We start from the raw sequence: 26181 nt of genomic DNA, 5'->3' as shown, positions 1-26181 counted from the left end.
TTTGGGAGGTCTGATTAGATGATCTAGAGGTCCCTTCTTACCTTAAAAATCTGTGAGTTTGTGAAACCCAGAATTTGGCTTTAACAAATTAATACAGGACATGTTGCTTTAATTAAATATCCCTCAATATATATATATATATGGAGATATACTTATCTCATAGAGCTGGAAGGGATCCTGATAGGTCATGGAGTCCAACCTCCTGCCTTCACTAGCAGGACCAAGTACTGATTTTGCCCCAGATCCCTTGGTGGCCCCCTCAAGGATTGAACTCACAACCCTGGGTTTAGCAGGCCAATGCTCAAATCACTGAGCTATCCCTTCCCCCCTTTATTTAGTAAAAGTGATAGCTGTGGTCCACTGTGCAAGGCTCAGGACTGGGAGGCAGGATCATTGAAACCACGCAAAGCCTCATCAAAATCCATGGTGAATCTCCTCATGTGCAATGATTCCTTAGGCTCTCATGCCATCAATCCAGTTGCAGGCACGGGGTCCAACCTATTATGTCAATCAAAGAGTATATCGAATGAAGGCCCAATCCTGGGAATTGCCATGTGAACTCAACTCACAGTGACAGGGAGAATTGATAGTGCCCAGCTCTCTGCAGGATATTTAGGGATAATCTTTCCTGCAGCAGTGCATAAAAAAAGGCTACAATCCCATCAGAAGGGTCCAGGTGCTACATACTACCAGAGCAAAGTGTGCATTGTATATTCATGATATACATCAAGAATGATGGTTTTTAAGCAGAAGTCAGCATTGTTGTTGAGGGAGATATGGTCTCATAATATCAGAATATGTGTTTTCTGCATACAGCTCCAGTGGCCAAAGGATTTTGAATTACTTTACGAGTTCAGCCTAGCAACATACAATCTGCTTGTAGCCCAAAGAAGATAGATGGTCTTGTGGGAAAGGCACTGGCTTGGGACTCAGATCTAGGTTCAGTAGCTGGTTCTGCTACACACGCACTGTGTGACTTTGCACTTAATTTCTCTAGACCTCAGTTGCCCATCTGAAAAATAAGTCTGTAAGACTTTCTTATAGTAATGGGGTAACCAATGTGGCCTAATGGTTAGAGTATGGGCGCTTCACTCAGGAGACTGGGAGTCTGTTCATGGTTCTGCCGCTGGTTGCTGGGTGGCCTTGGGCAAGTCACTTCACCTCTCTGAGCCTCAGGGTCCCCATCTGTAAAATGGGGATAACGATACCAAACTCCTTTGTAAAGTGCATTGAGATCTACTGAAGAAGCGTGCTAGATAAGAGCTGCCTTTGGATTATAAACTTTTGGGGGCAGGGACTGATTCTTACTTTGTGTCTGTACAACACTTAGCACCGTGGGGACCTGATCTCCTTTGAAACCTTTCGGTGCTACCGTAATACAAATAATAAATAATAATGATCATTAGTACTTATCGCTGGAATTTAGCCACCTCTGGGCTGGAATGCTGGGCAACACACTTAGTACAACAGCTGAGGACTGAAAGTGAAGAATTAAAGGAATCCTCAGTTTCTGTTTTCTACAGCTGTACAGTGCTTATGAATAGTATGTATTCGTAAATGATTCATTCGGCATTCATTTTTACATAATAGATTCACACAGACATTGTACAGTAACATATATTCATTGTAGATTTCTGTCAGTACATTTTTTTAATAACTGTTTTTCTTTTATACTCTTCCCCTTGTCAGAAACGATGACCTACCTAACTACAGTATTCCCAAGGCAAGGTTTCTCTGACCTCTACAGTGCTAAACAGAGGGACTGAATGTCTGCACTCAGTCATGCAAATGGGGTCTTCACTGCCACAGAGAAATCTGTACAGCTGAAGAATGGCAGAGGACATTAAAATAAGCAAAACCAAAACCAAAACAACACCTGACACACTGGAAACATTAACATGAATCTTTGCAAATAAATCAGTTGTTTGCAGTGTTATTGGTCCCAGGATAGGAGAGAGACATATAGGTGAGGTAATCTTTTATCGGCTCACCCTCTATTCATGAAAGAGAGAAACTTTTGAGCTTCCCTGAGCTCTTCTGGTCTGCAAATAAATCTGTCCAGTGCTTTAGACCTAGGTGAGTGCCGTTCACATGAGCATGTGACTTGCAACTCTGTGGGCATGGAGTGCGTCTGGCCTCGTAAAGCTTTGCCATACCAGAGGATTGAGATGCACAGTTCTCTCAATTTCCTAACATATTTGTAATAGAAGTGGTGGCATTGGAATAAATTCAAGCAAAAAAATATTTAGGTCTCCATTTGCAAAGGAGTAACCCCAGAATATTATTTGGAAAGGAGCAACCCTAGCATGGAACTTGAATAGAATCTGTCCTGTCCTACCCTGTCCATTTGCAAAGCATCGGCCCCAGATTTTCATGGTTACCGACCTGAAAAAAACTGTAAGAGGGAGATTTAAAAAAGGGGGGAAACATCCAACAAACTGACAAGTGATCAGGTAGCACAATCCATTCACTGAAGTCCTTTTGTCCCAACCCTCCCACCTCCCTGCTCTCTTTGGCACTTTCTGGCACTCTCAGTTTAGTACCTACATTCCCTCACACACACACTATATAGATATGTTGCATATAGGTTATCTGCATAACCATATATGCCCCTGCACATAAATACAAATTATATGTATCTGTCTAGGGAATAAAGGTATTTAGATGTGTGTATGCCTATATGGGGGCGTGTGTCTTTCTCTCTTTAAGGGTCCCTCCCTCTGCATGAGAATCTAAGGCTCTTTAGAGCGACCTCTATAGGGGTTTCTCTGCATAGAAACCGAAGGATATGTGAATCAATATGTGGACTGTTATAAGACCTTCTCTTCATGGAAGCCTAAGGTTATCTATTTAACATATTCATCAATGATCTGGAAGAAGGGGTAAACAGTGAGGTGGCAAAATTTGCAGATGATACAAAACTACTCAGGATAGTTAAGTCCCAGGCAAACTGCAAAGAGCTACAAAAGGATCTGTCAAAACTGGATGATTGGGCAACAAAATGGCAGATGAAATTCAGTGTTGATAAATGCAAAGTAATGCACATGGGAAAACATAATCCCAACTAGACATATAAAATGATGGGTCTAAATTAGCTGTGACCACTCAAGAAAGAGATGGCCAAGGATGGTGTCCCTAGTCTCTGTTTGCCAGAAGCTGGGAATGGGCGACCGAGGATGGATCACTTGATGATTCCCTGTTCTGTTCACTCCCTCTGGGGCACCTGGCCTTGCCCACGGTCGGAAGACAGGACACTGGGCTGGATGGACCTTTGGTCCGGCCCAGGACGGCCATTCTTATGTTCTGTCTTGCTCTACACAGGGACTATTACGCAAGTATCTCTGCATAGATGCCAAAGGTTATTTTGCCCTCCGTGGGGACTGTTACAGCCATAGGAGCGTCTCCCCCTAACAGCCTATGGGTCTATCACTGTGTAGGAACCTGTACAGGAGATTCTCTCCCTGGGAGCCTAAAGTTCCCCCACTCCGTACAGGGGCTTCTCTAGCAGCTCCTCACTGTAGGGACCTGACGCTAGACGGGGCTCTCTATGGGGCGTGTGACGAAGTGGGGGGTTTCCTTGGTTTTTCCTTCTTTGCCCCACTGGTTCCGGGAGGGGGGGGCTGGTCTAGGCCCCGCTATAGGGCCCCTCTGTCCAGCAGCTCTCGTGGGGACGGGCCAAGGGGCGCGGGGGGATTCCATAGGGGACGTCCCCTAGGGCCTGCCGCTGCCCGTGTCACGTGACCTGGAGAGCGGGTCACGTGGCCGGGGCGCCTCGAGCCGGGGCTGGAAGGGCAGAGGGCGGGGCTGTTTTTCCCCCCCCCGTCACGTGATAAGAGGGCGGGCGCCGGGCTTGCCGCGATCACGTGACGGGGCGCGGCGCTCGCGACAGCTGAGGCGGCCGCTTTCCCCCCCCCGCCCCCCGCCATGGACCCGGCCGGGAAGGAGAAGGAAGCGCTGCAGCTCCTGGCCGAGGCCGACAGGAAGGTCCGCGGCTCCCAGTCCTTCTTCGCGGGGCTCTTCGGGTGAGTCCGCCCCCGGGGGGGGGCCTGTGGGGGGCGGGGCCTGGAAGTGGGGGGGCCCTGTGGGGTGGGGAGGTGGGGGGCTGGAGGGCGGCCCAATGAGGTGGGGCTGGAGGGGGGGCCCTGTGGGGGGGGTGGGGCCTGGAAGTGGGGGGCCCTGTGGGGGGGGTGGGGCCTGGAAGTGGGGGGCCCTGTGGGGTGGGGGGGGGCCTGCAGGGGGTGCTGCTGGGAATGGGGGATGGGGTAGGGTAAGGGGGGGGGGGAACTGGGCTGCAGGGAAGGTCACTGCCTCTGTGACCCCAGAACTAGGAGCCTCCCCGTCTATGAGCCCTGCAAGGGCAACTCCCTTCCTCCTAGGGCAGGTTGCCTCTGCTGGGGTGGGTGGGATGGGGTTCCTCTCTAAAGGGAGAGCAGGGGGGGGGTTATTTCTCCCCACCCCCCTTAGCTAAGTTCTCCTCCCTTTTCCCCCCCTAAGCTTGCAGTGCTTTAGTGCTAGCCCGCCCTGACCTGTTGAGATGGGGGCCGGGTTAGAGTTCCCAGCCTGGATTTATTCCCACAGCTCCCCTCTACTCCTAGGAGGGCTGAGCCTGTTCTGGTGAAACGGGGACCAGTAATGTATCAAGGTGTGCGGGGGGGGGGGGGCGTGGGCAGGAGGCGTTCGAGGGTGCAGGCATGAGCCCCATCTACACAGTAGCTTCTGTCGTGGCTACCTCTGGAGGTGATCTGTACTTGGTAGCTGGGTGTTTTCCCTAGTGTAGACAAGCCCCTAGGGGAGTGACTCAGAACAATCAAATGTTGCTGAACTCGGAGGACATGTAAGGAAGGCTAGCACAGCGGCGCATTGCGGGCGGGATGGGGTATGTTGTGTGGCTGCAGAAGTTGAGAACATGGGCAGAAAAGACAGCAAGGCCTGGTCTGAACACAAAGTTGCACCCGTTTTACCACTTGGACTGGAAGCTGTTTGGTGCAGGGACAGTCCTTTTGTTCTGTGTTTGTACAGCACCAGGAGGTCCTGGTCCACGACTGAGGCTCCCCTGAAATAAAGGGATGTGATGTTGAACTGATGCAACTTTGTATGTGGATACTCCCCAAGTGGTTTGTGCCTGGATTGCATTGGTAAATGTCATCGAGTTTAGACTGCCTGTACTAGTTCTAAACTAGTAAACCCTGCATGGATGCCTTAAAGTACTGTCTTTAAACTGATTTGTGTTCAATAGCTGCAATGTGCATGTAGAGATGTAACAGTGGGGTGTGTGCAGTTTAGGTAGGCTTGGCAGAACTTGATGTTAGTCATCAACGTTATAAAATAACGATCAGTGTTTCTTTGAAATTAAATTGAAAAAAATACTTACACAGTTGCAGGAAATTGCGTGTGTGTGTGGGGAGGGTTAGACTAATCGTCTAACGACTGTACATTCAAAAAACTCAAGCTTTGTAAACCTTAAACCATAAATTGTAAACATCACATGTCAGACTGTACAAAATAAATATCCTTAAATCAAACTCTAATATAGTCTCAAGCAGCACTTTTCCTTCTTTGCCTATCTGCAAATTTCAGTTATTGATGGAAATATTTTTTTCATCAGTTTGCACCATCTGTGATCTTTCCTAACCTAGTTCTAGATCCCAGTCTGTGGAGGATAGGAATCTGTTACAGCTCCAGCTGTCACATCTCACTCTTTTAGCTCTGGAGGTTCTTTGGTCAGTCCCGTGTGTCTGCCAAGATTGTGGTTGTCACTTAGGCCTGGTGTATACCTAAAACTTAGGTTGACCTATCTGCGTCAATCAGGGATGTAAAAAATTCACACCTCGAGAGATGTAATTAAGCCAACCTAAGATCTGGTATAGATGCCACTAGGTGGACAGAAGAATTCTTCTGAGGGGGGTAGATTTGCTGCCCTAACGGAAGAACCCCCTCCTGTCGCTGTAGGAAGTGTCTACACTACTGTTGCTGCAACTCTGCTGGTGTAGTGCTTGTAGTGTAGACGTACTCTCTGACAGGCCTTAAGATCCTCTGTAAGTGAAGTGCATGTTATTAGGAGAGTACTCAGTGGCTTACCATGACTTGAGGAAGATGTAATGACTGACAGATTTAGGGGTGACAGTGAGCATCAAATTAGATATGAGCTTGAAATGTGCTAGGGCTGCCAAAGAAAAGCCGATGCAAACTTTGAGACTGTACTGTAGAGCCAGCATGTCACTAGAGAAAGGTATGTGATAGTCCCCCCCCATGTGACTCTGTAGCTGGGATGTTATGTTCAGTTTTTGGACATAGGTGACTGACTGGACGGGGGAGGTCTGAGGAGAACGGCGATAATCAAATGGACCGGAGGAACTGGATTTGGAGGGAAAGATCAGGTCCGTGTAGTTTGGCAAAGCAACCACTAACGAAGGGGTGTCACATCCATAAATAATAGGCAAGTGTACGCATTAAATAGTGAGGGGAATTTAACGTGATACACAGGCAATGGGTAGGACTGATAAAAAGGAGGAGGAAATAAAGGATAAATTGCAGGGAAAACTTGCTGGCAATGAGACCCTGTTACTGCAGAAATAGCTCTGCTTGGGATTCTAGAAACTGGACTGGATGCTAGAGATGTTCTATAGGGAACAATCCTGCATTGTTTTCCCCGGGCAGATAGGAATGGCTGTGAGCTGTGTGTGTTAGAGACAGTGGAGTGGCCAGATGCCGCACGTGGCTAAATCATGTGTGCGTGGGTGTGGAGGGGGTTTAAAATGCAGTCCCATCTGGAGGAGATGGGGTGAGTTGGAAGCTAGCACAGCTAGTGGCTTTAATCCTGTGCCCTATGGGGGAGCTCTGTTTGCCTCTGCAGCTTGTCCTAGCCCTGCATCTATCTGATTGTGCTGCAGGCTGGGTTCTCAACTGAAGCAGCAGCTGCCAGAGGAGAGGGGGAGGGCATACAAGAGCAAATGACAAGGTTCTTGTGACTCAAAGCACATTGTTTTCTCTCATCTGGGCCACTAGATTCCCAAGGTCTCCAGAGCAGGGAGCTGCAATAGATAACGATTTCTTAATCAGCACAAATGGGTGGGGGGGGGGGGGGGGAGAGAAGCTGGCAGGCTGGCTATCCAGAGGAGAGAGGAGGTGGCTGATGTCAAGAATATGATTCTTAATACACCTCTACCCGGATATAACGTGACCCGGGATAACACGAATTCGGATATAACACAGTAAAGCAGTGCTCCGGGAGGGGCTGCGTGCTCCGGTGGATCAAAGCAAGTTCAATATAACGCGGTTTCACCTATAACACGGTAAGATTTTTTGGCTCCCGAGGACAGCGTTATATCAAGGTAGAGGTGTAATAAAATAGGAAACTGAAAACTCCAGAAGAGGCTGTTAAATGATGCCTCCTAAAATTCTTTGCCTGTAACAAGCGAGAATGCAGCACGTTGTGCCAGCTAAATCTAACGTTCAAAGACAATATGTTCTGGTTCTAGGGACCTGGATTTCATACTGGCATGTGACACAGTAATACAGTTGTGTGGAGCTCTTCTCTTACAAAATGTATTCTCAAAAAGCAGTTTAGAGAAATAGCAGAACAGGGAAGAGACACTGAGATAGACGAGAGAAATGTTTTTTGCTGAGTGTGTGTACACACTTACATATACGAAGCTTTTATTTTTAAGAGAGACAGTTGAAGATAAAGTTGAAGGGGGACTTAATATATATATATATATATATATATATATATATATATATATATATATATATATATATATATATAAAATAAATAAATAAAAAAAAAACCCCAAACCCAAGGAATCTAGGCGAGCAAGCCCTGTTAAGTCATTGAGATTTGTGTTTCTGAATCTTAGGTGACTTTAAAAATCTATCCCCTGAAAACCCTTTAGGACATTTTTAGCAACTAAAATTTCCTAGTGATAGTTTTTAGCGTGCATCATAAATTAGTTAGATGCTTTCAACTCATGTTAAACAAGGCATTGGTACATAACGTCAGATGCCATTGTGCTAAATACTAATTGGCATTTGGTGGCTACAGTAGCTTGTCTGCGAACAAGGTGTACTTCCCAAAATTATCACTACTTATAAAATATATTGCTCAGATTTAACTTGTCTGCTTGCCATTAATCAAATGCTTAAAACTCGCATCTGTAAATAAAACCTGGGAGCTGATCCAGACTCACTCGTGCTGCTGGTTTGAAACCTCCGTCTAAATTTTGCTTTTCTCTGTAGAGCATTGTAGCAGTCTTCTTTAATGACATAACTAGCAATGCTAATTTCCTTATTGGATGCTGGACATTGCTATCTTCAATGTCCGTTCTATCTGTCAGTGTAGCGTGAGTGCTTCTTTACTGACTTGGTTATTCTCCTTACAGGGACTCTGTGAAATAGGGAAAGATTGTTATCCCTGTTTGCCAGGTGTGAAACAGAGGCCCAAGTAGATGATTACCCAATAACTCTGTTTCACATGGAATGGAACCCAGGTCCCCAGAGTTGAAGTCCAGTTCCTTAACTGCAAGGCCACCCTGCCTCTGTAAACTGTATCAATTCTCTGTCAAGGTCTTCACGCTCTAGTACTAGTTGGAGGCTCCAACATAAAAGAGGGGATGGAGGGCAAAACCTTGTGCACTGAAATATTTAATGGGAATATTCTGTGTCTAGCACTGATCTAAAACATTGGAATTCCTTGTGGTACATTTGATACGGCTGAAACCTTCAGCAGCCTTGCACTGACTTCCATAGCTGCTTTTCAGCTCAAAGGATCCCAAAGCACCTTACGAACTGTACCTGCAGCACTGCTGCGAGGCCGACACCTGTGCATAGCATCGGTGAATAACTTGACGAGGGAGACCAGGACACACAATGCACCGTTGCCACCATCCACACTGCACCAGGTGGCCTGAGTTCTTAAGGGCCCACTTAAAGAACTGGACAAATTGCATAGACTCTCTCTTTATCCAGTTAGCAGCATAGAGGGCCCAACTGCCTGCTGGGATTGAAACGCTTGATTTCAGGAGAGCAAACATGAGCTAGGCTCACTGCACACCTTTGCCGTGGTAGTGGACTGCCTTGGTGTTTTCCAAGTAGTGAACTCCTCGGATATTGGGGAAAACCTCGTTTCCAGGTTAGTAGCGTTAGCTAAGTTGGTAATTAGCTAGTTAGTTGCTTTGCTGCTTTTGCTAGGAACTGTGGGCCAGATTCTCCACTGCCTTGCCACTTAACACCAGTGTTGAGCGAGTGGAATACCCTCCCGTTCTGGTGTAATACCCGTGTATACACTCACCATTTCTTTGGCGTAAATGACCACACAGGGCAATGGGGAATTGGGCGGCCTGTGTTCAGTTAATGAATTCCTTGGTAACCATATAGCCTTTAGCTTTGGCCCCTTTTTGGAAACGGACTCGGGATTGAGGGATAACTTTGTCCCTCAAGCTGATCCAAACTACTGGGAACTCTTGCTGGCTCTGCCCAGCAGTTTGGCAAGGTCTCTGTCGGCCATATGCAAGCAATTTTCAAATGGAATCAAACTCCGGTCTTTGGGGGAGACATGGGAATACTTGCTTGTAATGTAAAAGCAGAGTGTTTATTGCAAACAAAAGCACGCTGGTCGAAGCCCGCTGACAATCTGCATCCCAGGATATAAATTGTAAGATAAAGTTGAAATACTTCTGCAGAATACTTGTTCTAGCCACACATTTGGGTAGAGAGGAGCTGGGGTATGGGGTAACTAGGTCCTATTCCTGGCTCAGCCCCGTCTCACTGTGATGTTAGACCAAACTTTACCTCTGTTTCCGCCACCTTTAAAATGGATGACACTTGTGTAGCATACAGGAATTTTGAGTGCATGAGACTCTCAAATGAGAAGGACAATAGAAACATGCCTTTATTTCTCTGTTTGCTAGATGCACCAGCAAACAGCTCCCTGCTACCAGCATCGCGGTCTCTTGCTACCTCTAATTTTGCAGAGCTATGAACAGAGGGGAAAAATGCAGCATAAACTCTGATCTTCCAATTTAAAAAAAAACAAAACAAAAACCCCTCACTGACATGCTGCAGCTTGGATTGTCAGTTGCCTCATGTCCAGGGGGTTTAACCAGAATCAATAACTTCAATAGGTGGACGTGTTCATTAGCAAAACTAACGGCAGCTCGGGGGACTGTGCCTGTTTGCTGCAATGCCTGAATTTGGAACGATTTATCTGATCTTAGCAGGCCATCTCTGCCCCAGCTTCATAACTTCCCCTCTGAGGTTAACAGGCAGACTGAAAGACGCTTCTTGATCTTGGCTGGCGGCATGGCTGCCTCGGCGGTTGGCAGCTGAACCCCTCCGCACTTGGGAATGTGCTATTTCTAGGATCCATGCAGCTGGTTTAAGATCTATGATTGTTCATCAGTGGCTTTTATGGCTGTCCCACACTAACCTCTGTTTTGCTCCATTAGCAGCAGAGAACAGATATGGGAGGAGGGCTTAGCTGATGGCTTCGTTCAAGACGCATGGTTTTTTCCTTTCCTCCCCCACTGGTTGAGCCCTCCAAATCTTACACCAAGTAAAATGGGGTCAAAATGACACTGCTTCCATGGGGTATCAGCCTCACTTACTCTCCACTCTTATGGTCTTTGGAGAACAGACTGAAAGTGAGTGGGAGTTGGCAAGGTGGCCCATTGAACACATGTGGTACTCGGCAAAGCTTTAGGTGGGCTCTGGAGTGGCTCCAGGGCTTGTTTCTCATTGACCCTCTAGCTAGAGGGTTCTGGAGTTTTTTGGGCTTTTAGTGACTGGTCCCTGAGAAGCCTTCCTGTCCTTGGCGGGAGTCTAGCATTCATGGCTTCAGGAATGAGTTGGTGGAGTATGGAGGCAGGAAGGCTTGAGGGGTAACTCTCCTGAATTGGCACCCTGGAGAGGTAGGGGCTCCTTTAGCCAACATTCTAACAGTGTCCCTGGAGAAGCCGTTCTTTGTAGGGCAAGGGACCCTCTGCTACCAAGAGGGGAAAACGTTCCCGGGACCAGAGATTCCAGTGATGTGAGCGGAGGACTGGGGCTTTCCAGCGCGGTGAGTTTATGTGGTGCCTGGTTTGTTTGTTTGCAGGGGCTCCTCCAGGATAGAAGAAGCATGCGATATCTATGCCCGAGCAGCAAACATGTTCAAAATGGCCAAGAACTGGAGTGGTACGTATGCCTGCTCTGACGCTGCTGTCTCTGTTAACCATGCCATGTTGGGTGGGCTTGGGGAGGGGTAAGGTCCCCTTGCAGTACAGAACAGTAACTCTGAGTTTGTGCCACTCTGTGGCAGCAGAGTCCATAATTTGGATATGGTGCCAGGGAAGGGACCATGCTGCACCAGTGGCTTGATCTCTGGGAGATCTGGGTACTCAGTGCTGCTAAAGTCAGTGGGTTCTGCAAGGAATCCGCAACTCTGAAAATCAGGCCCATGGCTTGCTAGGCGTTCACACGGCATGAGAATGAGCTCCATGGCTTCTTCCATGGGGAGGAGCTCTCTAAGCAGCACCTTGCTGATTGCCTCCCCTCCGGTTTTCCCTGTGAACTGGATCCGGGCTAGGAAACATGCAGTAAGAGGCAGCTGCTGCTACTAAACGGATTCCCCGGAGCTTGAGTATGAAGTGGCTAAGCACTGCAACGCGGCCCCTCTGTGCGGGCAAAGACCATTGTGCAATGCCACCTTCATGTTGGCTTCCTTAGCTCGCTACCTGGCACGCTTCAAAAAAAGGAAGCTTTGCCTGTGAAATGACCCTCATGGGCATCTTGGGAACGGCTGGGGTTCTGCTCCTCGCCCTCCCGGTTCCTCTTCCAGCTGCGGGGAACGCCTTCTGCCAGGCAGCACAGCTCCACCTGCAGCTGCAGAGCAAGCACGACGCGGCCACCAACTTCGTGGACGCTGGCAATGCCTTCAAGAAAGCTGACCCGCAAGGTAAGACGCCAGCACTGCTGCTGTCCAGGTGCTGAGGAATAGGTTCTGCTGTGGTTCCGGTGGAAGAGCTGGGAGTCGGGACACCTAGGTTCTAGTCCTGGCTCGGGGAGAGGGATGAGAGGCAGGGGAGCTGGGAATCAGGACTCCTCCTGGGTTCTTTTTGACGCTCTGCTACAGACTGGCAGGCGGAGAGTCTGCTGGTTCTGAGTAACTCCACCTGTGTCTGTTTCTGTACAATGGTGAGGATTCACTAACCTCATAAAATGCACCGATCAACTGGGACTATATAAAATGCATGTTTAGCTGGATTCACGTCCTGTACTTGCACACCACCTTTCAGGTGTAGGTATGTCATGGCCAATAGAGCCCTATGAAGAGGGGTAAAGAGAGACTTCAGACCCCTTGTGGAAACGTTCTTTTTCTGATTTGCAACCTTAACCACCAAAAGTTGATCAATGCACTTGCCTGGGTGAAAGTGAATAAGGAAGTGTTATTTACTCCTTCTCATAACACACGAACTAGGGGTTACCCAGTGAAATTAATAGGCAGCAGGTTTAAAACAAGCAGAAGGAAGCATTTCTTCACCCAGCACAGTGTCAACCTGTGGAACTCCTTGCCAAAGGATGTTGTGAAGGCCAAGACTATATAACAGGGTTCAAAAAAGAACTAGATGAATTCATGGCGGATAGGTCCATCCAGGCTATTAGCCAGGAGGGGCAGGGATGGTGTCCCTAGCCTCTGTTTGCTAGAGCTGGGAATGGGCGACAGGGGATGGATCACTTGGTGATTCCCTGTTCTGTTCACTCCCTCTGGGGCACCTGGCATTGGCCAGTGTCAGAAGACAGGACACTGGGCTAGATGGACCTTTGGTCTGACCCAGCATGTATGTTCTTATGCGGCTTGCAGCCCGAGGGAGTAAACCCCACTGGCCAGCATGCCCGTCAAATTACACGTTGAGATTCCTAGTTCAATGGAAATCCTTGTACAACCTGAAGAGCCTGTCTGCCGTGTTGTGCTGCTGTTCTAAGAGAACCGCCCCAGGGTGGATGGGGGGGTGTGTGTGTGTGTGTGTGTGTGAATATATTGCATCACGGTGGGATAAACCTATTACTAGAATATTGCAACAGCTTCCAGGTATACTACTCCCGCTGCCCTGACTGCTTGGGGGCGGGGGAGTTTCTCTGAAGCTGCAGATGTGATTGTTAACTGGTCAGCTGGAATTTTGTGCTGGAGTGAATGTTCTGCAGTGCTGACTACTGCAATTTCCACACACTCTGGTGTGGATTAGCTGGTTAGGATGCAGCAGGCATACCACCCTGCTTAGGAGGGGACCGCGATAAAATCTGACCTACCATCTGGGAGCGTTCCTCCTTTCACAGACGGCAAAGTCGCACTGGTTGTGACCCTAACCAGCAAAAAGACAGGAAGCTTAGGACTCAATTCTGCATGGAACTTCTTGTGGCTGGTTAACCTTCTCAGAAGAGCTAATAGCAAGGAGTGCAGCTGAAAATGAGATGCGCTGTGTGTGGCCATGCAGAAAAGGGTAAAGTCTCCTAATTAGTCTTCTAAGAGACTGCTCTGTACAAATGTTCCCTGTGCAGCAGAGAACTGAAGGAGTTCTTAGAACTAACTACGCTTTAAATCTTTCTGCTGTCGAAGGGCATATATCCTGCAGGCAGTTCTGTGGGAGCAGACCCCTGTGGACTCCTCATGACATCAATGGGGCTCTCTGCAGGCCTCTCCAGAGCAGTTTGCAGTGTGTGCTGCTGGTGTCCCTGCACAAGAGGGATTCTACTTGGCGTTGCATGCTTTGAGGGTGATCACTTACGCCATGCTTATCTGAGCTGGGGTTTTGCACATGCAGTTAGATCTGCTTGGGTGGTGATTCTGGAGAAAAGATAATGAAGTAACCTGAGGAGACAACAAATTTAATCCTCTAGGGGATTTGCCTAATCTTTCAGAGATTTATGTTCCGATTATCCAGCCACATTGCTCTCTGCGGAGCAGTCAGTGTTTGTTCTCCCGAGTGAGTTTTGCGTTTTGGGAGGTGGGGAGATGGTATCTGGGGATGGTGAGCGGAGGGATTTGAGCCAGTCCCAGTGGGGCTCGTGGTATTTTTCCTCTCATCAGTGGGATTATTTTTTGCCTCTCTCTGCTAAATCCCATTACTCAGGCAGAGCTCCCTTAAGAAGACACGAGCTCTGTTTGTCTAAGGATATCCTACACCAGGCAAAAGGACAATTTTGTGCATGTCACTAGTGTACCAATTCCTGGGACTGCAGTTCCTTGTCCACCAGTGGGAACACAAGAGCAGGAGCATGCCCTCTACTCTGACGCTCAGAGCATCAAGAATCCCCAGCCTGTAGCGGGACATCGAGGTTAGCATCATGGCATTTTTGCTGTGAGCCGACAGGACAGGCAGAGCACGTCTGGCCTGCCTTTAGGAGGGAGGGATCCTGGTTATGTGGCTCTGGTGCAGTTATGTTCTCTTTCCAAAGAACCTGGCTGTAAACCCTGGGCATTAGAGGTCTCAATAATCCTTGAGGGGGCCACTTAGGGATCTGGGGCAAAAATCAGTACTTGGTCCTGCTGGCGAAAGCAGGGGACTGGACTCGATGACCTTTCAGGGTCCCTTCCAGTTCTATGAGACAGGCATCTCTCTCTATATATAAACTGGACATGCAGGCAACCCCAATTAAAGGAAAAAAATCCCCGAATCTACCAGCCCAAGTTCTCCTCTTAATCCCTGTCTCTGTGGGACAGCACAGGGGGGGCCTGGCTGGACGTAACTCGGGGAAGAAACAAGGGCAGCTGCTATTTCTTCCTAGTGATTCCCTTTCCAAGTTACGGAGAGGGGAAGAGAGTCCTCTAATCAATGTACAGGACCGAAATGAGTGTCTGGCAGGCTTCGGTGGCCTTGGGCACTGACGCCAGGTGCCAGAGCTCACAGCACTGAGGAAATATTTTCATAACTTGAAGGCCAAAAGGGACCATTATGACATGCCCAGGCAAACCCAGGTCAGAGAGGCTCACCCAGTGATTCCTATGTCCAGCCCAAGTGGGACTTGTAGTTCTCGCTTTTAAAAGCTTGCAGAGGGGACCTGACCTGATTTATTGGTAAATCCCCCCCCCCCCCATCCCTGTCTCGTGTTATTCCTAGTCTCTGTTCCTTTCCCCCCAGCCTGCATGAGCTTTCCAGGCCCCTTGGACTAAAGGCAGTCTAAAATTCAGCAGGTGCATCACCTGTTGGTTAGAGGCAACTGCACCTGCTTATCCTAGGGCTGATTTTTTTGGCCATTCCGCTTCCTGCTAGGGAACAATGCAAGTGACATTTGGGAACCGTAAGAAAAATTTGCCTGTCAGAGCTCAGCATTTATGTGCCGAAAAACACCCTCCCACGTCTTTCTGGAGAATGCTGGTGAGAAACTCCCCTTGCAATAGAGAAAAATGTAGTAGTGAAGGGAGCCATCTTGTGTTGTTCACAGCGCTGTGAGGTATTTACCCAGAGCAGGCTGGTGGCCTTGTCTTTGGAAGCCAAGTTCATATGAGCTCCTGGCAGATCTTTTTGGCTGGAAGATCCTGTCTGAAGAGCAGGGAATTTTTCTCCGCTTTCTTTCAAGTGGACTCTGAACTTTAGCCCCTAGTCTCGCAGGGGCCACAGCTGATTTAGCTGAAATTGGTGAGGCTTTGTGGAAATGCCAGGGTTCGCTTGCATGGAGACAGGTGAAGGATCGGGGCCATAAAGTGTTATGGAGGCACTTGGTTTCCTTATTTTAGCGATGGTGCTGGTGAGCTTTGCATGTGACTGTCCTGAACCCTGAACAAAGCTCGTTGTTTGGGGCGAATAAACTAGTAGTTTGTGCACATCTTTCAGCTCAGTCTTTCCATGGTTGTAGAGAGGCAGCATGGTCTGGAGGAGAGGGCCCCGCGCTGAATGTCCAGCCATGTCGGCTCTGCTCCTGGCTCTGCCGCTGACCTGCTGTGGGATCTTTTGGCCAGTCACTTCCCCCTCCCACCTGCCCTTTCGTTGTGTCTTGTCCCTTTAGACTGAGCCCTTCAGGGCAGGGACTGTCTCTCATGAAGTGTCTGAGCCCAAGGGGCCTGGAAGTGCTACAGTGTTGTAAATGTTACGGGTACAATGCACATAAGCTCCTAAAGCTTGCGCTTTTGGCTTCCTCGCAGGCAGCGTCTGGTTGGTGACCAGAATACCGCAGGATTCTTGTGTGCTGAGTAATATCTACCATCCTAGCCAAGTCAGGGGCAGTTGCCTGGTCACCTCACTCCAGCCTCGTGCTCTGGTCCCTGAGGCTTTCTTTTGCTGGAGTGGTCTGAACAACAGCTGCATGAGACACTGGGGCGCAGGGTGTGAAATACCACCACTCCAGATACAATCTTCATCGATTCATTAGCTCCTCTGCAGGCCCCTTCTAGCCATGGGACCACCTCTCGCCTGCTCTCTGTTCCCTGGAGGTTTGCAGCCTCAGCAGTTTTCCTTAAGTGGCTATTGATCTCTGTGGAGGGGTTGTGCTAGAAACAACACCTGGTTGTCGTCATTTTCAGGCAGGTCAGAAGAGTTACTGAACGGCTTCATTTCTCTACGCTCCTGTGCTTAAAAAAAGTTTTGGTTTTGTTTTGTTTTTAAACAGAGGCCATTAACTGTTTGATCAGAGCTATCGAGATCTACACAGACATGGTAAGTCTGTCCCGCCATGTCTGCGGACCAAAACTTTCTCTTTGCTTCTGGGCTGCTGCAGAAGGGAGGGTGATCCAGGAGCTGGCACTCTTCCCTGGGCTCCCAGTCCTGTAGCACTGTGCTGCTGGAAGTGCTGTCAGCCGGATCAGACGTCCAATCGAGACCCTGACTACTTGTGATCCCTAAAGGTAACAGGAAACTGCTTGGAAGAGTCGGTGATTCAGCCACCGGGTTCTTGGCCAAGTTGAGGCAGAAGCAGAGGGTGCCTCTGGCTAACAGCCTAGCACTTGGCTACAGCAGTGAATGGGTACCCTAGATATAATTCAGCCGGTGTCCTACTCAGTGTGTGGATTGAACTGAGCAGGGTGGCCTGCTGCAGTTTTGCCAGCTGAATGAAGCCAGTATTGGACTTAAAAGAAGGGTTTGTAGCAACTTCAGAATCGGCTGCCGTGGCAGACGTATTTATACAATTCAGAGAACTCCAGTGGGGAATTCCCTGAGGTTCGCCAGTGTATCCTCCCTGCTGCAAGGGTAGCGCAAGCGAGAAGACGCAGGAGCTGAAGTTGTTGAGTCGGTGAACGTGCGTTAATTTCCCTCTCCTCTTCCAGGGCCGATTCACCATCGCCGCCAAGCATCACATATCAATAGCGGAGATCTATGAGACTGAGCTGGTGGATATAGAAAAGGTAAGTCCTGAGGACGCGGGGGAAGGGAGGGAATCTGTCTGCCTTGTAGCTCTCTTATCTAGAAATAGGTTAAATGCAAACAGTCTCCTGTGATTGGCCTGACATTGTTGCTGTGTCTGGGATGTGCAGCCTTGCGAGGACTTGAGCTTAATCCTGCGTTTGAATCCTGTTAGACACACTCATGGCTAATTAGAACACCCACTGTTAGAGTAACTTCTTGGTAATTAGGGATATAAATTTTGCAGCAGGGCTGAAGCCAATTGCTAACTGATGGGGGAGAAAGGGGAAGGGTTGGAAGATACTTCTGTAGCAGGCTGTCATAATTGTTCATTATGTTTTTTGCATCTTCCTCTGAAGCTGCTGGTACCAGTCAATGTCAGAAGCGAGAGATTGGGGGGTGGATGCCAATGGCTTGGTAGCCTAGGGGTACGGGTCTTGCCTTGGGTGTCCATAGGTCCTGAGGTTAAACCCAGGTGGAACCCTGGCAACTGGTGATGCATTTTGAGGTCCTATTAGTTGGTCCCAGCTGGCCTTGGAGAACCTGGTCCTGAACCAGATTCAGCTTTATTGCCCTGCACCTTGTGGTCACTCTCACCAGTGCAACATGGGTGGAAAACACTAGCCCATCAGAATGGTAGCACTCCGTGCCTGTGTAAATGACTGCGCAAGTTGCAGGGCAGTGGAGAATTGGGTCCCGTAAGCCTCCCCTTGGGCAGGACACCATGTTAATAAACAGAAGCAAAACTAAAAACTCACCAGCTGGAACAAATTGCAGGCGTTTGGAATGCGGATGCTGCAAAGAACGAGCAGAAAATTTGTGCAGACACTTGGCATGGCTTGCGTTGCAATTGATTAAAGGTTAACGCATTTGGCTCACGTGGGTGTCTGAGAGCCAGAGGGGCAGTCAACTCCAGCTGTATGCCCCTAGGATCACTCCTCCTGTTCTATAAGACTAAATGATTCACCAAATACTCTTCAGGAGAAATAACTTTCTTCCTTGTGAGGGAGAACGTCTGCTGCTGCCTCGGGGGTTCTGTCGGGCTGCCCACACACAAACTGGCGCTGCGAATATTAAACCCTTATGAACAGCTACTTTGGCTTTTTTCAGTTTAGCTTAAACCTGTTTCACTTTGACTTAAGCAAAACCAAAATACCATCTCAGGTGGTAAGCAGGGGTTTTCTCATGACTGGAGCCCCCTGCTCCACCCCCTTTTATAGCTTTGGCACAAGGTGGGGATCTTTTGTCTGTGCTTGGCCCCCACCCCTCCTTCTAAATGGAAAAGTACAAGATTTAAGACTGATTTCAGTATCAGGTAACATGGTCACATGTCCCTGTGAGACCTCCATTCTTCATTACCCCTAGCCCACACCTACACAGGAAGGCTTGCAGGTAAATAAACCCATTCACAGTTCATTGATTCTGACGCACCCTTAATGGCTTCCACTGAATGTTTACATCAGTAATGCAAGTTTATATCTTATTTTTCTAACTCCAGATATAGAAATAATACGTGCAAACAAATAGGATGAACACTCAGTAGATTACAAGATTTCTAATGATACCATACAAGGGGTATTTAGTTTAAAGCATATTCCAGTTATGTCATATTCATAAGCATATTTCCATAAAGCATATGGAGTGCGACATCACAACCAGGTTGGGGGGGGGGGGTCTTCTACTTGGGAGCTGATGGGAGGAAAATCCATAGGGGTGGTGGGCTGTGGTCCCATGGCAAGCTCACAGTACTGACCCGAGAAAGCTATAAACCAGCTTAATGTTTAATCCCAGGTGTCTCCAAACAGGGACTGGAGACACCTGGGATCAGTTCCTGCCTCCACCAAAATCTTCCTGTGTGCCATGCCCAGAGTCTGTTAATCTTTGGGCCTCTGGTCCCCGTATGTGGGGGAGAGGGGGGGTGCTTGTGTAATCTCTCTCAGGCAGGGATTCTGTGTTCATGCAGTGCCTGTCTTGGTTGGGGCTGCTACTGCAGGAGTGCCTGATGGGGATGGAAGTTCTAGGTTCTAGTGAGGCTCTGGCCACGGGCTCTCTGTGAACCTGGACTCCGTTGCTGGTTGATGATCGACACCTCTCTGCTCAGGCCCTGCATTCTTGGCGTTTGCCCCGCAGATGGCTGAGGGTGTGGGTGGGTTTTGTGCGTAGGGTTCTCTCGGCAGGTCGGGCGTGCAGTGCTGTCTCTCAATTCTGCTAGTGCTGCCAGCGAACTGCCTGGGGAGCTCTCATGGGGTGTTGTGTTCTTTCTAGGCGATAGCCCATTATGAGCAAGCTGCTGATTACTACAAAGGGGAAGAATCCAACAGGTAAATCAACTGCTGCTTTGCCCCCTCTTGCTGTAACACTGCTCCGCCATGTTCAACAGCCATGCATTAACGCCTGTGCTCTGCAGGCATATGGGCGGCCAAGCCAGCATCGCTCCCTTAAGGTGGTATTGTAACCGTACAATCCAGCCCAAATTAGGGGTAGCATGTAGCTATGCCAGCCCAGGAGTCACAATCCTCTCTCTTTCACTGGTGCAGCTTTCTAGCTCGTGGGGGGGGGGGGGGCGTGAGTAGCAGCCTGACGAGCTGCTGTCCCACTGCACAGGCACTTGCATTGCAGGTCGCTCACGTGGGAGTAAAAGTGGGTTCCTTATGCCTCCTTGCTTCCCCTCTCTGGTGCACAGCTGGGTTTGTGGCTGAGCCCTTAGAAAGGACTTGACTGTGGTGATTGTTGCTATAAAGGGTGTGATGTAGACATCGCTCATTTTCCCCCCACACACACACTCTTTAGTGGCATAATGATATTGAGCAAACCCTTATGCAGCTGGGCCCAGTGGCAGATCAACAGAATGCCCCTACAGGGGCTGCTTGATCCTGTGGGCTGGACCCTGCACCAGTTCACTGGTGTAGAAAGCGCTCCTTCGTAACAGTAACGAGGCCTGTGCTAGAGCAGGGATGCTGGGGGCTCCTGCTGCTGGGGGGCAAAAAAGCAAACTGCATTTATATGGCTGGCTGAGTGTTTCTTTCACGTCCCGCTAAGCGCCCTTCCCTCGGAAAGGGAGCGCACTTTACGATCCTCGCAAACGGCCAGCGGGGAGCACAGCCTTCGGGACGCCGCCGTCAGCCTGCTGCTTCTCGCCGTTTTTGTTTCTTTGCAGCTCTGCCAACAAATGTTTACTGAAAGTGGCCACTTACGCAGCCCAGCTGGAGCAGTACCAGAAAGCCGTCGAGATCTACGAGCAGGTCGGGGACTCTTAAAGGGCAGGCGTGTTTGCTCACCTCGTGGTGTCTCCCTTCCTTCCCTTTTCCTGGGGAGGTCCAAAATCCATGAGGCCAGGTCTGCGGAGATCTAATCGCAGGCCAGCCTTTAGATCCCAGCTGGCTTTGCTAGCCTGCGAAGCATTGGGGGGGTTCTTGTAGGGTGGATGGGAATGCCTCACTACGTTAAGGTGAGGAATGGTCCATTCTAAGCTCACGGCACCATCTTTAAGTGTTGCCCTATTGGGTGTATCTGCAGACTGCCGTGGCAGGGCTGGGAGTGTTGGAGGCAGCGGGTGTGTATGGGAAGCTAGTGTAGAGGACAAGGATTCAGATGGGGTGTCCCCCCTGCTCCATGTACATCCTGGACAGGCACCCAAATATTCGACCCTCAGTAGGAATCTGATCACTTTGGTGTGTTGCAGGTGGGCACGAATGCGATGGACAGTCCCCTGCTGAAGTACAGCGCCAAGGAGTATTTCTTCAAGGCGGCCCTCTGCCACTTCTGCATTGACATGCTCAACGCAAAGGTTGGTCTGGCGCTACAGAGCTGCCGCTGTGCTACCGAGCGGGGCGTGAGGCTGGGGGCCTAAGGACCTGCTCCCAAAAATGGGAAAACGCCCCTCTCACTGATACATTTAAACGCCTCAAGCAAGGGTAGCCCATAGAGGGGCCCGCAGTGAAGCTGGGGTGGGGAAGCTCTGCTGCTACTGGAGTGACCTTCTGTAAAAACCCCTCCAAGCCCTGTCCCAAGGAGCCTCCGGGCTAGGCAGCTAGTCCCCCTGCTCCCTTTGTGAGCAGTCACTTGAGCCGCGGGCAGGCTCTCACTCCTCTGTCTTTCCAGCTGGCCATACAGAAATACGAAGAGATGTTCCCAGCCTTCTCGGACTCCAGGGAGTGCAAACTGGTTAAAGTGAGTGACTCTTCCTTATTGGCTCTGCGCTGCTCAGACATTAGAATCGTGTGGGTCTCCCCCCTCCTCCCCCAATTCAGAAGCAGACTATTGTGCCCTGGGAGGACCCATGTGAGAAGTGGCCAGATGGGGAAGTTTAAAATCAAACTCTCTGCAAATCTAGAGTGCAATGACTCCTCCACGAACGTTCACAGGACTCTTCTAACCGTCTACGGCCCTTGACCTTTTTTCTTTGAGGCCCCCCCAGCATTCTGTAAAAACTCCACAGCCCACCTGTGCCACAACTATTCTTCTGTATATAAAAGCCAGGGCTAGTGTTGGGGGGTAGCAAGCCGGGCAGTTGCCCAGGGCCCTGCAAAGCTAAGTTGCTCAGGCTTCGGCTTCAGCCCTGCATGGTGGGGCTTTGGCTTTCTGCCCTGGGCCCCAGTGAGTTTAATGCTAGCCCTGCTTGGTGAACTGTCTGAAACCTGTTCATGGCCCCCCGGGGCCCTGGACCCCTGGTTGAGAGCTGCTGGTTTGAAGAGCATGAAGTGCTCTTCTATTGGTCCAGTTGTTCAGAATCCCTAGCGCTCTATTCCAGCTGTTCCAGACCAAAATCCACTCCTGCCTTTAGCAAGATGAGGTGCCGTCCTGCTCTTATCTGTGACCCCTGTGAGAAGCCAGTGTGCAGGAAGCCTGTTGAACTGCAGTGTTGCTAAGCAACAAGGAAGTAGGAGGGTACCCATCCCCCAGGTGGATTGTGAAAGGTCCCTGGACCCGTTCTCTTCCCCTGTGGGCTGGCTTTTCCGGAACTGGGACTTTTGCAGAGAGTGTGCTGGACTGGTGTGAACGGCTAGGCCAGCTCCTACCCTCCTGTGGACAGTACTCGAAATCTGTTGCTTTAATAAACTATTGTTGTGCTTACAATAAAATGCCAGATCCAATCCTGATACGCAGGGCAACTGTTCAGTTGGAGACGCTTGTCAGCCAGTCGGATTTTCCCGATAATACGGCTGGCTTTAGCTACAGGGTCTCTGCTTGCACCTGTGACATGGCATAAGCATCAGAGGTGCGGCAGGTTACTGGGAGTTCCTGCCATTTGTGGAAATTAGTCCAGATCTGTGCTGATCCCTATTCCTTTCTCCCCCTCACAGAAGCTGCTGGAAGCTCATGAAGAACAGAACATTGACAGCTACACCGACTCTGTAAGTGCAGCGGGGAGGGAAGCGTCCAACGCAGCTCACAACCGGGGAGAGACTGGTGTGAAGTGGCTGCTTGGGGCGCCAGTGTAGCAGCTGCAAATGTGGGTGTGAGGAGTCCTTGACTCAGCGTGCCCTGTGTGATCGCTGTGCTAGCCAGTCCCAGGGTGGGTAGTGGATTGCTCACTACAGTGTGTTCTCGAGGACTTAATCCCATCTCTCTGTAAATTAACAGGCCGCAGAGCTCCTTCCCCTTCCTTGATACAGACTAATGGATCAGGCAGATATTCTGCCTAATTTCTCTGTAGGGCTGTTACTAATACTCACTCACGCTCTTCCTTGTCCAGGCCCCTGTTATGTCAGCACAGGTTGCAGCTCCGATTGGCTCTATCGGGAGTCTTGGGAGCGTGGCACTTCTGCAGATCAGCCCACAACAAGCTACATGTGGGTTTACTTTGCCAGAAGGGGAAGTTTAAATTTTCAAAACACCGGTTGGGTTAAAAACACAAACCCTAGGAACATTAAGTTGAGCTCCTTGAAGTTAAGAACTAAGGAGAACATGGGGAAGAGAAGCTGGGTTTTAGCTTGAGTGGATTTGTTTCTTGTAGGAAATCCCAGGCTCCAAAGTGTATCTACTGCAATGGCCTGTTTCCTGCTGCATAGTGCTAACTCGCCTCCAGGTGAATACAGCTGTGTGTGTCACACTCATTCTCTCCCTGACCTTCCAGGTAAAGGAGTACGATTCCATCTCACGGCTGGACCAGTGGCTCACCACCATGCTCCTCCGTATCAAGAAAACCATCCAGGGCGAAGAGGAGGACCTGCGTTAAATCCCATCCCCTCCTTCCCTGTCACCGTCAACTCTTTCCTCTGCAGAAGTCTGCATGGATATCTTTGGGGTGGGGAGGGTGGGGCCTGGAGGAGAAGGATTCAGACTTCAGTGACGTATTATCCCTTGTCTCCTAACCCTTTTGCCCCACAACCCAAAGAGCATAACTTGGTTTAGCAAAGACAGGGCATGTAACCGCCTGACTCAGCCTCTCTAGAGAGGACGTATTGGAGTGCCACTATCTTGTTCCTCCTGGGCCAAACAGATGAGTTCCTGGTCCGCGGAGCTTCCCTACCTGCCTGCGGGCTCCTGCCCAGGTGTGATGGTCTAACACCCTTCCCCATCCCTCTTGCTCCCTCTTCAGATATTTAATTGTATAAAAATTACTGGATCTTAAACCTGCTTTAGCCCTGACTTGCTTCACGCTGGTTTCAGAAGACAGCACAAAATCAGTTTGCCTCCTAATTCCTGCTGTTTAGAACAGATCCTTTCTCACTGCCCCCTCTCCTGCCCCACACTGTTTGATGGGAGCAGGTCTTGCCCATCCCAGGCAGGGATTTCAGACTCAGTACCAGCAGGAGTGGGGATGGGGAGAGCCTCTCCCTCAGCCCTTAACTTCTTCCCCTCCCTAGCCTGTGATCAAATCCCTATAGGGGTTCAGAAGCCTGAGTTTTGAGTATCTCCAGCAAGCCCAGAGCCCTGCTTTAGGCTGGGAGATTACAGGTGCAGTGACTTTCCCCCATGGCCTGAGCTGTGAGAACAGGTTCTGCTACTCTCTGCCCTCTCCTAGCCCCAGAGAGCTGGGAAATGTGGCAAGCACACGCTGGCACTTCCTAGCTCCTGCTTATTTCAGTGAAGAACTGTACGACCCTTGTCTAACCTCTTGGCAGCAAAGACTTCCCAGGGCCCCCCCTCAATCCCCGGAGCTCTGCAAGGAGCTGACAGGAAGCGTCACTTCGCTCTGTATCACAATTATCTCCTCCTTTCCCGTTTCTCATTGTCAACTGCACATGCTAGCTTGAGAAATACACCCCCTTCCTTTCCCCCGCCCACAGGGCCGTAGTGCTGCTCTACGGCCTGCTATTAAGGGGCGTCAGACACTGTCATTCGCGTGCAGCCCAAAGAGGCGAGAGCTGGATTGGACCGTCATTCCCACGCTGCCTGGGTAGCCAAAAATTAGTTTTGTGCTTCTGGTATATTAGTAACCTTAGCAAACCCTTCTGTGCTGACTGTTTAATTTAATCCCGTCTCAGATTAGGCAGTAGAAGACTCTACAGCGTGGGTGAATTCTGTATGCAGCAGGCCACATACACGGCATGGCAGCCAGTTGGAAGGGAATGTTCCTCCCATTCAGTATTGTGTGTGTACAGTCTGTGTTGCCATAAAGGTCTTTATTTCTGGGTTATTCTCTGTGGGTTTTGAAACCTAGCGCAAGAGGGGTGGGGCCAGGGCAGCTCAGGGTTTACCCTGCAGTAATCCCTACTTCTGTATTGTTTGTTGAAAGAAACAGGAAGTCTTGTTGCATGTCTTAATGTCAACAGAAAGCAACTCTTGCTGAGTGTAGTGAATAATTGCACAAGAAAAATAAAAACTTTGCATGAGCAGAAGCAGACTTTTCTAACTGTAACCCTGCAGCTAAATTCATGCTGCTTCACTAAGCGCATCTGTGGGCTTGCATGTTGGAGGTCTCCCATCCTCCCTGCACCACTTCCTCTCCCTCGTTGGAACTGAATTCTCCCATTACCTTGTAATCCCTTTAAAGTGTGATTCTATTCTGAATGCTGACTATGGAGCTAACCAAAAAAAACCCACCTTCGTTTGCCAAATCTGCCCCCTGTGTATTTAGGTGTCTGCTCAGTTCAGTCCTGTTCATCCCACCGAGTGCAGACTGACCTGGAATCTACCCCAGCTCTCAATGTGTCAACTGAATTAATTAAATTCTAACTGCAGAATATTTCATTCCGACTCATCAAGAAAATGTTTGCGAGAGTTCAGGTTCAGTGGGTAAGGCTGGAAATCAGCAAAACCACTTATTTCCCTGTCAAATCCAGTGTTACAAACATTGACTCACTGTAGAATAGGTCTCAAGGTGGTTTTTTTTTTTTTTTAAAGAGGATATTATTTTTCACCTTGGGCATGGAATCCTTGCAAAATCACCCGGTTAGCAGTCGAGCTGTCTGTCCGTTCATCCATTGGCACATATGGTAGATACAAATTAATGAACAGCTCTGAGATTTACCTTTTTTCTAAGCTGATGCTTTTGTTGATCCAATGACTCCATGCTGCTCTCCTTGTGTTTATATTTTCTGTCCTTGGACCACATTCTGTTTTAACCTATTAAAGAGTTCCAGCTGTTCAGTAACAAGCCTGTCTCTTTAGAAGCTAGAGCCACGGTCCCTCACTTGTCGGTTTGGTTCATTAGTATGGGGAAGCAGCTGCAATAATGGGTCAAGTCTGGACATAAACAAGCCCAAGCTGTCAGCTGGAGTAAACTGGTATGGCTGCAGGGTCGCTGCTTGAGAACGGGCCATGCTGAAGCCATGTTTTTAACAGGCCCAAGAAATCCTGGGTGCAGAATGGGACTCTTCCTCCTCCTAAAGCCCAAGTTACAGTGATCAAACGGCAGCTATTTCTGCCTCTTTCTGTTCTGTGGAGGTGGGTAAATGTGCCGCAATGCGGGAGGGTCCCTATCTTCAAA

The 26181-nt window shown here is 49.3% G+C and overlaps 1 protein-coding gene across 1 annotated transcript; it reads left to right on the top strand.

Moving 5' to 3' along the window:
• The first annotated feature begins 3890 nt into the window (after positions 1-3890).
• Positions 3891-25442, top strand: NAPA (NSF attachment protein alpha). Its single transcript, XM_054010273.1, has 11 exons — positions 3891-4022; positions 11090-11169; positions 11813-11929; positions 16576-16622; positions 17231-17308; positions 19572-19627; positions 20464-20548; positions 20989-21093; positions 21408-21476; positions 22610-22660; positions 23383-25442. Exons 1-11 carry the CDS (start codon positions 3925-3927, stop codon positions 23482-23484), a joined length of 888 nt encoding a protein of 295 aa, XP_053866248.1. The 5' UTR covers positions 3891-3924; the 3' UTR covers positions 23485-25442.
• The last annotated feature ends 739 nt before the right edge of the window (positions 25443-26181 follow it).

This window comes from Malaclemys terrapin, chromosome 20 (assembly GCF_027887155.1).
Source record: "Malaclemys terrapin pileata isolate rMalTer1 chromosome 20, rMalTer1.hap1, whole genome shotgun sequence".
NCBI lineage: Eukaryota > Metazoa > Chordata > Testudines > Emydidae > Malaclemys > Malaclemys terrapin.
This window is presented reverse-complemented; position numbering and strand designations above follow the sequence as displayed.